The 13,602-nt window shown below is 46.0% G+C and overlaps 1 protein-coding gene across 3 annotated transcripts in view; it reads left to right on the forward strand.

Moving 5' to 3' along the window:
* LOC141047816 (cytochrome P450 2K1-like) overlaps positions 1-13,602 on the forward strand; it is a 147,175-nt gene that overhangs the window by 41,332 nt on the left and 92,241 nt on the right. For all 3 annotated transcript variants that reach the window (XM_073543137.1, XM_073543139.1, XM_073543138.1), the window contains exon 2: positions 3,504-3,666. In XM_073543137.1, the coding sequence (XP_073399238.1) occupies positions 3,504-3,666 (163 nt within the window). The remainder of the gene's footprint in view (positions 1-3,503; positions 3,667-13,602) is intronic.

The raw sequence follows: 13,602 nt of genomic DNA on the forward strand, positions 1-13,602 counted from the left end.
TACACACACTGCTCTGCTCCGTACACCTCGTGCACACTCGGCTTTGCTCCGTACACCTCGCACACACACGGCTCTGCTCTGTACACCTAGTACACACACGTCTCTGCTCCGTACACCACGTACACATGCGGCTCCGCTCCGTACACCTCGTACACACACGGCTCTGCTCTGTAAACCTCGTACACGCACGGCTTCACTCCATACAGCTCGTATACACGCGGCTCCGCTCTGTACACCTCGCACACACACACGGGTCTGCTCCGTACGCCTCGCACACACGTGGCTCTGCTCCGTACACCTCGTACACACACTGCTCTGCTCCGTACTGTGACGAATGGAAGTGGAGGCAGAGATGGTGAAGTTCACATTCGTTTTTATTTTTAAAGTGGAACCTCAGGACCACGGTCTGGGGGGGCTCTGAAGGGGGCGTGACTAGTGAACCCCGGGTACCCGTAGTAAAGCCCCTCAGACAGTGCCAGAATGGAATACCAGGAGGACACAGGTGCTACCTCCAGTTAGACCCCGAACACGTGGCAGCTGTCCCAGCGGGACCAAAAGGGATAACAGTAGTTACAGCAGAGTCCGTAATGAGACGGGTCCTGGATCCGGGTAGTTGGTAAGAAGTCGGTTCCAGTGACCTTCACACAGTCCTCGAACTCGGATGACTGTTGGTGGAACGGGATGGCTTTTGCCCAGATGGGTGCAAATATAACCAGGAAGCACAGGATACTGATACTCTGTGGAGACAGATAGCATTAGAGAATGCACAGAGACTGCAGACGCAGCGCAGACAGGTTAGCATGAGAACCAGATGTAGCAAAGATTGATATTCGTTGCTCCGGCACTCTCCCTATGGAGGAGAGGCAAGAAATAGCAGCCAGTGCGCTGCCATTGGTTAATTGCACTTTTTGAAAAATGCACGCTGTCCATTTAAGAAGGCAGGAGAGCGGGCGGGCGTGCCCTAATAGCTTTAGTTACAGATCTGCCGACAGGACGCCAGGAGGTGGAGGCAGGAGGGAGATCTGAATGCTGAGCAGCAGCATGAGACCCAGAGGAGGCCGGCAGCTGCCTAAGGACAGTGTGCGAGGCTCGAGGTGAGTTCCCAGAACGGGGGGCAGCGGCAGACCTGGACGCAGTGCCAGGACGGGGACCAGGTGTAACAGTGGCAGACCTGGGCGCCACGCCAGGACAGGGACCGGGTGTAACACGTACACCTCGCACACACTCGGCTTCGCTCCGTATACCTCGCACACACACGGCTCTGCTCCGTACACCTAGTACACACGCAGCTCCGCTCCATACACCTCGTACACAACGGCTCTGCTTTGTACACCTCACACACACTCTGCTCCGCTCCGTACACCTCGTACACACACGGCTCTGCTCCGTACACCTCATACAAATGTGGCTCCACTCCGTACACCTCGTACACACACGGCTCTGCTCCGTACACCTCGTACACACACAGCTCCGCTCCATACACCTTGTATACACACGGCTCTGCTACATCCATACTGTAAACCCCTCCTGACCCCACACATAAACTTCTCATCCAGCAGTGCACCATAACAACAAGCACGGCAGAGTCCTGCATACACGGAGGCCCCAGATCATGTGACCCCCTGACTCCTCCCCTCCTGTAACCTCATCACAGGTCCTGAGCACATAGAAGAGAACACAGCCTAGCGACGTTATTGCAGGCTGTGAGGGCTGCAGTGATTCTCTGGGAGGGCGAAGATGGGGTCGGTGTATGGGGGGCATGCGGCTTATCTCCCTGCAGTGCAGGAAAAATAGAATCCTGGGCGGTACAGGAGGTGGGCGGGGCAAAAACGGGACTGTCCCGCAGAAAACAGGATCGGTTGGGAGTTATGCCCACCGTAAAGTGTCTACAAAATATAAAGAGATGAATATAAGTCATGATATTCTTCAAATAATTGATTATCAGGATTTCTGATTATCGATATGACCCCAACTGAAATCCAAAGAAATTGGTCTAAACTTAAAACTCTATAAATGTGCTGATTCGTCACAAGCTGCTAAACTGAGTTTCATCAGATACAGTTTTGAAATCTCCTCAATGAAGTGTTGTTTGGACAGTATCAATGAATAAATATGCAAGTGGATCATCAGTTGTGGGTGTCTTTGTCCTTAAACATGACTCCCAGGATGGTGCAATTATGGACATTGCAGGGTAAACTTACAACTTACTCAGTATGAGGCCGGCCAGTGAAGCACTTACAGTCTCTGAGAGCAAAGGCTGAATGGATACAGCACAATATCTAGTTACAACTTGTAACTACATGTCATAGCTGAGACGCTAATCTTGGTGGTTACACTATTTGAAATTGAGGTAGAAAGTTTGGTGGTTGCAGAATAATAACACAGGGCTCCCTAGAGCCAGACGACAGGAAGCGGGGGTGCCAAATTTGCATGGTGTAACTTTTTGTGCCAACCACATTGGGAAGATAGGGCTATTGAGAGGGCATTGTTTGACCTATCCAGTCCTGCAGTTTGCTTGATACAATACTGGATATTCAAACCACTTGGATCATTAAATATCTATACAATTTGGGAACTTCAATGGTATTTGTAACTTTTAATTATGAAAAAAAAATCTTTTGTTTTATTGAGGGTGAGGAATTCTTTTGATTAGTCAGACCTTGCAGAATAATGGCTATAATTTTTTTCTCAAACATCAGACCACTAGCAATCACAGCCCAACTATTCAAGTTGTTCCAAGCATCTGTTAGGGCATGCCTTACACTGTCTTACCTATGCAGTGTGCAACTTCTTCTAGAGACACACTGTCCCTTTGCTCAGTTCTGGTGCATCTTCTAGAGCCACACACTGTCCCTTTGCTCAGTTCTCCCGGTGCATCTTCTAGAGCCACACACTGACCCTTTGCTCAGTTTTCCCAATGCAAGCCACAATTTCTCACCACTACACTGTCGCAAGTCATAGAGACCCCTAGTTCAGACTACAACACACTTCCTGCCACAGCTCACCTCCATCCACGGTTCCTCAAACTGTCTCTAACTATAGTACCACTTAGTGTCAAGGCCATGACGCCTCCTTTACTGTATCAGGAACCTTAGCCATTTCAAGGCAGGCATACTCATGCAGTCAATCTCCCAAGGTCACCACTGAGCTTCTAGGTCCAGGTTCCATCTTTAGTTCAGGGCATCACTCCAGTTAGCTTAGATCCTTCATACATTAGCTATTTCCAACTCTCTCCTGTCATGCTTAATTTTCCAGCAGTTCCTATCAGGTCTTTAGGCCTCTTGTTCTCTGACTTTGGTGTTAAGGTAACATACCTTGAGTGTGTCAAGATTTTTGCATATTTCTCCAGCTTCATGGTCTCAACTGCAACTGTGGCTTGTTGGAAGTTTATCTTTATTAGCCCTGTTTAAGTGACATTGTGGTTTGAAGATACAATTTTTGTCTTTAGAGAAATACAACACAAATTATTGTTTTAAATAACTAAAAAATATTATGTTTTACAGCTTTCTGAGAAGTATGGAGAAATATTTGCCATAAAATTTGGACCCAAGAAAACGGTGATACTTGCTGGATATAAGATAATAAAGGAAGCACTTGTTATGAGAGCTGATGATTTTGGAGAAAGGGCGATTGATCCAATCTTCAAAGTTGCCTTCAATGGACATGGTATTTATAGAACTATAATATTCTGCTTTCTATAAATCATAAAATTTACAATAGTGACCTGTTAGAGGAGCAGAATACTATGAAGTCCAGTGACAATAGCTGATTCTGCTAATTGTAGATTCACTAAAACATCAATAAATGTAAAAATCGTTCCTCCTAATATAGTGTTGCAGCCTGGAGGGCGAATTAGCAACTCCTAATCATCTGTGCTAAAACTGTGTACTTGATGGCAAATCAGAAGGTCAAACTTCCACTTAAAAATTGTTCCGCCTAATATAGTGTTGCAATCACTAGGTGCAATTAGCTACTACAAATCGTTTGTGCTAAAACTGTGTTTAAGATTCAAATCAGAAGGTTATATTTCTACTTAAAAATCATTAGGCATAACAGTGTTATTCAGGCACACAATCTAAGAAAATAAATAGTGATTGTTCATTTAGTGACAGGTGACTGACAGCTGTGGGCTTAAGGTTGTGAAATAGCAAGTTACAAGAGGGGAAGGCTACTTACAATATGAGTTGGAAAAAGTGAGTTTCTAGTGGAAGGGGGAATAGACTTGGTGTTTGACATGTACGTGGGTTAGATGTTAATGTGAATGAATGCTCAACTGAACAAACACAGTCTCATCCTATCCAAAGACCATTGACAACATCTTGTCAGAGACACCGCACTACACTTGCTCATAGAGCCAGTGCACGTGTCCTGAGTACAGAAGCAGTGCTAAGAGTTACCTGGGGAGCAGGGCAGCAGAGGTGACAAAGCGTGCTTCAACTAATAGTGTCAGAGAAGCCAGAGAACTCAGATTATGGCAAAGCAGAAGTCATGCACGGTACAGACCAGCGAGGTACAGGAGGGATAAACAGACGGGAGGTCAGACAAAGCAAAAGGTCATACACAAGATATTAGTACAGTACCAGGGAGGAGACAGAGCGGATAATCAGGGCCAAGCAGGGATCAAAACCAAACAGACATAGGAGGTACCAGGCAGAATCCAAAGCGATATCCAGGGAACAGACCGAGTCATACACAGAGAATCAAGCAACCAGAACACAGCACTAACACACTCAGGGGTCACAACACAATGCCAAGGGCAAGAGTATAACTGACAGGGATGGGAGCGTCCTGAGGCTATAAGAAGCCTCCCCCAGAACCAGGGAGAGGCCACAATCATAGCCCCAGGTGTGCAGGTAAGCCTGCATCGGGATCACAACCTTTAACCCCAGAAATGCCAGTCATCAGCACTGGTTCCAAACATTAACCCCACGTGTGCGAGTCAAACCCGCACTGAGATCATGACACATCTGTTACTGGCGGGCCTACCCGAATCCCTTTCTTTGGCAGTCGCATAGCAGTATGCCTTGTAGATGATGCTCAGAAAGAGCACGTTTGTAAGGAGATCAGGCCCCTAGCCCTATAAATATTGTTAACACTGTTTGTCTTTTATGATTGACATGTTTATATGTACTTATCTGTGCATTATATGTAAGCTGTGTACATGTGTTTATTGCCATGTGGTGTTATATAGATATAATTTGTAGAGGCAGTGTAGATAGTGTAAATGGACACAAGATGGGGGCACTGAGCACATCCATATGGAAGCACATTAGGAGGACACTAGAGGGTTAACTAGGGGGATACTAGAGAGTTAACTAAGGGGAGTGTTTAACCGGGAATTAGCTGAGAGACATATTCCGATCTGAGTGAGTTCAGTCGGGGGGGGGGAGCCTTAGATAGTAGTCTGAAGGCAGAGGTCCTGACAAGCCTAGCTGACTCACACAAGGTGTGAAGCAGAGTCCCTCAGCCATCCTTAGTAGAAAAAAAGATTGTGGTGCCTACAGCAGCAGCCAGTGGGAGAGCCACTGGAAAGACGTCAGCTTGAGACTGGGAGCTGATGAGATAGTGAAGCCAGTGGATGAATCACTGTGGAATAAGTCAGCCTGAATGTGGGAGCTGTTAAGACAGGGCGTACAATAGAAGTGTCCCTCTGGAGATGACAGCCAGTGTGTGGGAGCTTACCAAGTAGTCGAGTGGACCACCAGCCGAGTGCATGGATAGGATAACCACAAGGGAGTGGACAACCTAGTAGACGGGTACCTTCATGGGCTGAAGTCGGTCGCAGGAAGAGAGGTCGAAGTGCCGTTTTTACCATGCTCCTCGTTCCGTTGTCATTTTGTGGTCCACCCAAGTGTAACTGAAGAAGTAGGTGCTGCTGTAGAAGATGATGTATTGCTGGTACCATGTAGAGAGTCCTAAAGGCAGAGTGGATGTGCTGTGTCCTGTGGAAAATAAAGTTGAACTGTCTAAATTTATTCCGGATTCTGACTCCAGTCCTTTGAACACCATGAGGAGTGAGCCACGTACCAGGAATGAAGCAGCCTCCAGCACAGTGAGTACTGGAGCGGCTGATGGAGCTACCACCCGGCTACCGTGTTTTTACAAGTGGCGTAGTTGGCAGGATCTCACTGCCCCATATGGCGGTGAGACCGCAGCGGAGATGAAGTACATGGGAAGAGTTAAATTGAATGCAGTGACCCGTAAGGCACTATACACCATTGGATGGCAGGCACCAACCCCCCCCACCCCTTAACACCTTCCCAACTAACTAAATGAAACACGACACATGGTGTGCAGATAAAAGGTTGTGGTATTTATTAATGGTTACTCAAATATTAAATATATAAAACCAATAGCCAACCATAAAAATTCATTACTCCATAGCAACTGAAAACCATCCAATCTCTACCCAGAATCGCTGGGCGAGCACTCACACGCCAAGCATGCCTAAGCAAGCTTGTCCCTCCAAACCACCGCAGCATCCTCAATCAAAATGGCCAGACCAGTATTAAATATATCCATCCAATTTCTGATAGATGCACACCATTGTTCATAAACAAGCCTACCGCAAAACCCTCAAACTCCCTTTGCTTGACTACTCCAAGCGAAAGCAAGAACTTTGCTATACTTCGCTTAATCTGTTTGCAAATTTCATCCATAAAACGCAACTCCTTGCTGGACCAAATGAGGTGAGGTACTATCTCCGAGAAGCACAAAATGCAGCGGGGAAATAAACTGCTAAAAATCAAAAAAGACCTCTGCATGGATCCCAGCAAAGAAAGCAAAGGTACTCTGGCGACATCATTGCCACCCAAATGTAGAATCAAAACACTTGGAGCCTCACAACCTAGCATCCGACCTGGAGCACTTCCTCTAAACAAAGCCATGGTAAACCTCTTACCCTGCACCAATACAATTTATATAAATCTGAATACAGATCAAGATTAACACCCTAACACCAACCCACTGCTTGTCCATGGGCCCAAAAATAAATGAATGGCCAATAATCCAGACCACCAATCTCTTGGAACCTGAAAAGCAAACAATTAAAAAGACAAGAACAATAGCAATTAGAACCCCTCTCCCAATGCCCTTAGTTATGTTTTCACTCAAGCCAAAATTGGATGTCTCCATCGTTGCCCCAATCCTGAAGGAATGCAACATTATTTTAACTGATCCAAACCTAACATTAACAAACAATCCCTCAAAATCTTATTGAAATGATATATAGTCAGGGGTGAACTGTACGAATGAAGAAAGAATGAACCACAAGAGACCGGTCGGATAACCAGATACTGCTTAATACAACAAACCGGACAAAACATAGAATCAATCACACAGAGCAAACGGAGAACAGCATCTTTGCCTAACTGATCAGACTTAGAACATCTAACCCAAAACAGTATCACAGAATCCTCCACTTGCACATCATGGAACAAAAAAAAATTGGACAGTAGTCATTTACTATGAGAAACCAACTCACCAATCCTAAATGCTCTGGAAAAGGCAATGATAAACACAGTACCAAAAATGTGACTCTCATAAGGAGATGAACATACTGACTTACATGCCTGCACTAACCATTGAACCAAAGAAAAAGATATGGGACGACGGTTGTCTACAACACATTTACCCTTCCAGTACCCTTTTATCATCAGCTTGACCTGGAATAAACAATTCAAAGGAACACAATTATACCATTTCTGAAAAAATGAAATGCCTGCTAACACCTAAACTATATGGCTATATGACAACTCTTGCCTAAATAAATCAACTACCTAATTCTATGGCAATCTCAACATCATAATCACTCACGCAGACCTTATTGCCACAACAGAAACGACACCAATACATCAAAGCAGTCAAATAAGCCTTCCAAATCCTTGGAGCGACAGACTACTTCCAAAAAACCTTCAGCTAGACCCAGACCAAATTCCATAGGTGAGCCGGACATTTTAGCCCTTTCCCGTTGGCTGCAGGAACCAACGAACGGAATCTTTCCATCTGCCAGCGGGGAAAAAAAATCAGCAATCTGATTACATTTGCCACGAACATGCTCCACTTAATCAAGATGTTAAAACGTAAACAAACTAAGACTAAATGTTGCAAAAGTTTAAGTACCACCTTGACTTAGAGGTCAAACAATTAAATAGAAAAGACAGCGCCCACGTTATCAGAGTAGATAACAATTCTATAGTTTACTTGGGTTTGAACTCAAGTTTTCTATTTCATAAGCCAGGAGCTTAACCACTAAACCATCAGCTCAACTGGCCTTGTTTATGTGACCAATATGTGACGAACAGCCCACCGCCGTTCGTCCACTTACGGGCGACACTAACAGGAGTCCCGCTGCCACCAAAACGCGACGGACAGCGGACCCTGTGTCACCACTATGTCACAGTCCCACCACTGACACGGGTGTATCAGCGGACGGAGGGGCGTGACACAATGCCGGCACACGGCTATCACAGGCGCAGTGGGGCTTATCTTAGTTATCCCAACACTGGCACCATGTGACCAAAAATATCCAGCAAGCTAATCTCGCTCTACAATTTGCCGCAGGGGGAGTTTAATTTGGATGCCCCACCACTGCTATCAATCTTCCAAGTACTGCGGGGATTTATGTATATCCCACTTTCTCAGTTCCACTTTGGAACTCGCAGCTCTCCGGCGCCCCCCTTACCCTCAGGTCAGTCAGGGAACTGCACCTAGGATAATTAGTCGCCGGACGGGCTGCCTGTTGTGAACCGGCAATTAGGCTTCTGCAGTAAGGGAATTATCAATGCTGTGGCTGAAGCCCCTTACTCAGCAATATAAGACCCTTCTAGACTGCCAGCAAGCCGTAATAGCCGTACACAACGCGCTGCCACCAGTCACGGTTACTTAATTCACAGTGTTAAATTAAGAGGGTCCATGGCAAACCCCTTGAATTAGTAGCGATTATCTATCAAAGGCGTATAGTTCGATTCTTAGAGCATGGAGACAGATCTAAATAATTTCATTTATTTTCCGAAAGAGGACAGTGATTACAGATAAAAGTTGCTATAAAATTGAGACATAAAATATGTACAGTACAGGTATAAAATAAAAGTGGAGAAAACAAAGAGATTACACTCACAGTTCCATATTGTTCCTTAGGCAGACCATGCGGCTAAGGTGGGTGGAGGCGGAGCTGCACTTCTCCGCTCATTGGGGTCCTTCTAGCACGACGACTTGAGCTGTTCTGAGCTGGTTTGCCCAGGAAATGCCTTATAGACTTTCCTATGTGACATCACAGAGAGGTGCATTCTGGGTTGATCCCACCTCTCTTATCCAAGTTATGTTTTGGCTACAAAATTTAGATTAGCTATAACTTTATGGGAGAAGCTGGTATGGACTCATCAGTGGTATCATGTTTCCCAGCGTAATGAGCCCATCAAGAAAACATCAAACATCTATGCGATATGACCGTCCATTTGGGCGCAAATCCTATCTCATGTTCTGGACAGGGTAGAACTTCGAAACATACGCGGTCTCGAAGCTGGGACCGCTCAGGTTACAAAAATATGATTTTCATATCTCTAGGGTATTTGGTTCTTATGGTATAGTCTCTCATAGTTTTATTCGTTTCAAACAAAGAAGTTTTTCCCGCTCTGAAGAGGAGAGAAGGCAAATGGTGTGAGGAAGATGGTCTAGCTAATTAACATTCCTGCTCTTCCAGAGGAAGTGGCAGGGTTGATAAAACCTGGGGGGAAGGAATTCCTACTACTGAGAGTTTACAATGTCCTAGGATGGAGGATTTGTTAGCACATTGCAACAGAAAACATATCTTGCAGACATGGTACATCACACCTCCCCCCTTAAGAGGGCGCTAAGGAGGCATTACCTCTCGGTAATCGGCCATGCGCACCTCAGCGACCCTGCAGTCTGGACTATAAATTTAGAACCATCCATAGGGGTGCACGCATGTGGGGGTGCACGCATCACAGAAGCAAAGCGTCACGAAGATAAGCGTCGGGATACAGCAGTTATTACATGGCACAGAACTAAAATCCATCTTCTCTCTTCATACAGGTAAAAATTCCCTCTGCTTGCTGTCTTCTGCAACATATTCAAATGGTACAACTTCCCACCTCTGATTGCTGTCTCATCTGCTGCAATAGACTCTAATGGTAAAAATTCCCTCTGCTTGCTGTCTTCTGCAACATATTCAAATGGTACAACTTCCCACCTCTGATTGCTGTCTCATCTGCTGCAATAGACTCTAATGGTAAAAATTCCCTCTGCTTGCTGTCTTCTGCAACATATTCAAATGGTACAACTTCCCACCTCTGATTGCTGTCTCATCTGCTGCAATAGACTCTAATGGTAAAAATTCCCTCTGCTTGCTGTCTTCTGCAACATATTCAAATGGTACAACTTCCCACCTCTGATTGCTGTCTCATCTGCTGCAATAGACTCTAATGGTAAAAATTCCCTCTGCTTGCTGTCTTCTGCAACATATTCAAATGGTACAACTTCCCACCTCTGATTGCTGTCTCATCTGCTGCAATAGACTCTAATGGTAAAAATTCCCTCTGCTTGCTGTCTTCTGCAACATATTCAAATGGTACAACTTCCCACCTCTGATTGCTGTCTCATCTGCTGCAATAGACTCTAATGGTAAAAATTCCCTCTGCTTGCTGTCTGCTGTGTCATCTGCTGCTTTACCATCTAGAAACATAGTTTAATGTGTCTGCTAATTCTTTGTTATAAATCATTTGGTGCATTGTACTTAAAACTCACTGTTGCATTTCCATGACTGGGATCAGTGTAGATGTTATCTGGTGGAGGTGTTAAAATAGATGTTGCCAGGCTGAATGTCTTTGATCATCCCAAAAAAAAAAAAAAAAAAAAAACCCTGGTGTGCTGACCCCAGCTGCCAAATTATCCTCAACCAGTTCCCACAATCCATCTCTTCAGACCCTGCAGTCTGGACTATAAATTTAGAACCATCCATAGGGGTGCACGCATGTGGGGGTGCACGCATCACAGAAGCAAAGCGTCACGAAGATAAGCGTCGGGATACAGCAGTTATTACATGGCAGTTAGTCAGGACAGGAGTCAAGTAACCCTCACTCTGCTGTCCCTTTTAACCATGTGCTTTATTCCTATCCTCCTATGTTCTCTTGCAATCCACTTTCACCGACCAATCCCCCCTCCATCACGACTCATATACATCAGCTCCTCTCTCTTTGCTTCTCCCATGTACAGCTCCCATGCACTTCTCACCTTCTTAAAAAGCCTCAGCCCATCTTGCCCAAACACACTGCACATAAAATCTTCATACAATTCCAAAAACTACTTGCTCTTTATCTTCCTGCTCCTACTGATTTCAGGGGACATCTCCCCCAACCCCGGTCCACCATCCCCCAACCTCAACCCCTACCCTACCTCACATCGAAACCTTAATAATCTTACTAATATCACTTGCACTCCTTCATCTCCTTCTTTCAATTGTGCCCTTTGGAATCCACGGTCTGTATGCAACAAGCTTCCTTTCCTACACAATTACTTTCTGAAAAACTCTCTGAATTTGTTGGCCCTCACGGAAACCTGGATTCAGGATTCTGACACTGTCTCTCCTGCTGCCATTTCCCATGGTGGCTTACAATTCTCCCATTCCCCGAGACCGATAAATAGACCTGGTGGTGGAGTCGGCATACTCCTGTCCCCACAATGCACTTTCCAGGTCATCCCCTCAGTTCCATCACTCTCATTCCCTTCTTTTGAAGTCCACACCATCAGGCTCTTTCGTCCCCTCTCCCTCAGAGTAGCGGTCATATACCGGCCCCCAGGCTCACCCACCCACTTCCTGGACCATTTCTCTGCCTGGCTGCCGCACTTCATGTCCTCAGAACTACCAACCCTTATCCTGGGAGACTTCAACATCCCCATTAACAGCCCCACTTCCACATCTGCATCCCAGCTTCTATCACTAACCACTTCTCTAGGCTTCTCTCAGCTCTCAACCTCTGAAACACACAAAGACGGTAACACCCTGGACCTGGTTTTCGCCCGGCTCTGCTCAATCTCCTACCTAGATAACTCACCGCTTCCCCTCTCTGACCACAACATTCTCTCCTTTACACTCACAAATCCTCGCTCACCCCAGCACCCTCCTACCTACCATTCAGTCAGAAATCTACAAGCCATTAACCCTCATACACTTTCAGACTCCCTACACTCATCATTGTCCCCAATCTCTTCTTTGTCCTGTCCTGATCTGGCTGTACATCACTTCAATGACACTCTTAGAAGCACCCTTGACCAAGTAGCTCCCCTCACCCTCAGAACCTCCAAACACAGAGTGAAACAGCCCTGGCTCACATCGCAAACCCGATTTCTCCAGCGATGCTCTAGGTGTGCTGAACGCTTATGGAGGAAAACACACACACCAGAAGACTTCATACACTTCAAATTTATGTTAAGGACATATAACTCTGCCCTTCACCTCGCCAAACAGACCTACTTCACCACCCTGATCTCCTCACTATCCAACAACCCCAAGAAACTTTTTGACACCTTTCACTCCCTCCTCAGGCCAAAAGCACAAGCCCCTATCACAGACATTTGCGCTGATGACCTGGCCTCCCACTTTATAGAGAAAATAGACAATATCCGTCAGGAAATCCGCTCCCAATCACCAAGTTCAGTGACTCCCATCCCTCCCTGCATTTCCCCTGGCTCACTCTCCACATTTGCTCCCATCACAGAAGAAGAAGTCTCCAGGCTCCTCTCCTCTTCTCGTCCAACTACATGCACAACCGACCCCATTCCCTCACATCTCCTCCAGTCTCTCTCCCCAGTCGTCACAACTCACCTAACTACAATCTTTAATCTCTCCCTCTCCTCTGGCATTTTCCCCTCCTCCTTCAAACACTCTATCATTACTCCATTACTAAAGAAACCCACCCTTGACCCATCCTGCACAAACAACTACAGACCAGTCTCCAATCTCCCCTTCATCTCTAAACTCTTGGAGCGCCTGATATACTCACGCCTTACCCGTTACCTCTCCACTCACTCCCTCCTAGACCCTTCACAGTCCGGTTTCCGCCCCCTACATTCGACAGAAACTGCACTCATCAAAGTGACCAATGACCTTCTGACAGCAAAACGTAATGGTGACCATTCTCTGCTCATTCTTCTCGACCTTTCTGCAGCTTTCGACACTGTTGACCATCCTCTCCTACTCTCTAGGCTCCAGTCACTAGGCATTAAGGACACTGCTCTTTCCTGGTTCTCCTCCTATCTTTCCGACCGCTCCTTCAGTGTTCTGTTTTCTGGCTCCACTTCATCTCCTCTTCCTCTCACTGTTGGGGTACCTCAGGGCTCAGTCCTTGGCCCCCTTCTCTTCTCTCTCTATACAGCCCCAATTGGACAGACCATCAGCAGATTTGGCTTTCAGTACCATCTTTATGCTGATGACACACAACTGTACACATCATCCCCTGACCTTACCTCCGCTGTACTACAGAACGCCACTGACTGTCTGTCTGCAGTCTCCAACATCATGTCTGCTCTCTATCTGAAACTCAACCTCTCCAAAACTGAACTTCTTCTGCTCCCACCATCTACTAA

The sequence above is a fragment of the Dendrobates tinctorius genome, unplaced genomic scaffold, assembly GCF_039654945.1.
Source record: "Dendrobates tinctorius isolate UK_male_01 unplaced genomic scaffold, ASM3965494v1 ptg000129l, whole genome shotgun sequence".
NCBI classification, from domain to species: domain Eukaryota; kingdom Metazoa; phylum Chordata; class Amphibia; order Anura; family Dendrobatidae; genus Dendrobates; species Dendrobates tinctorius.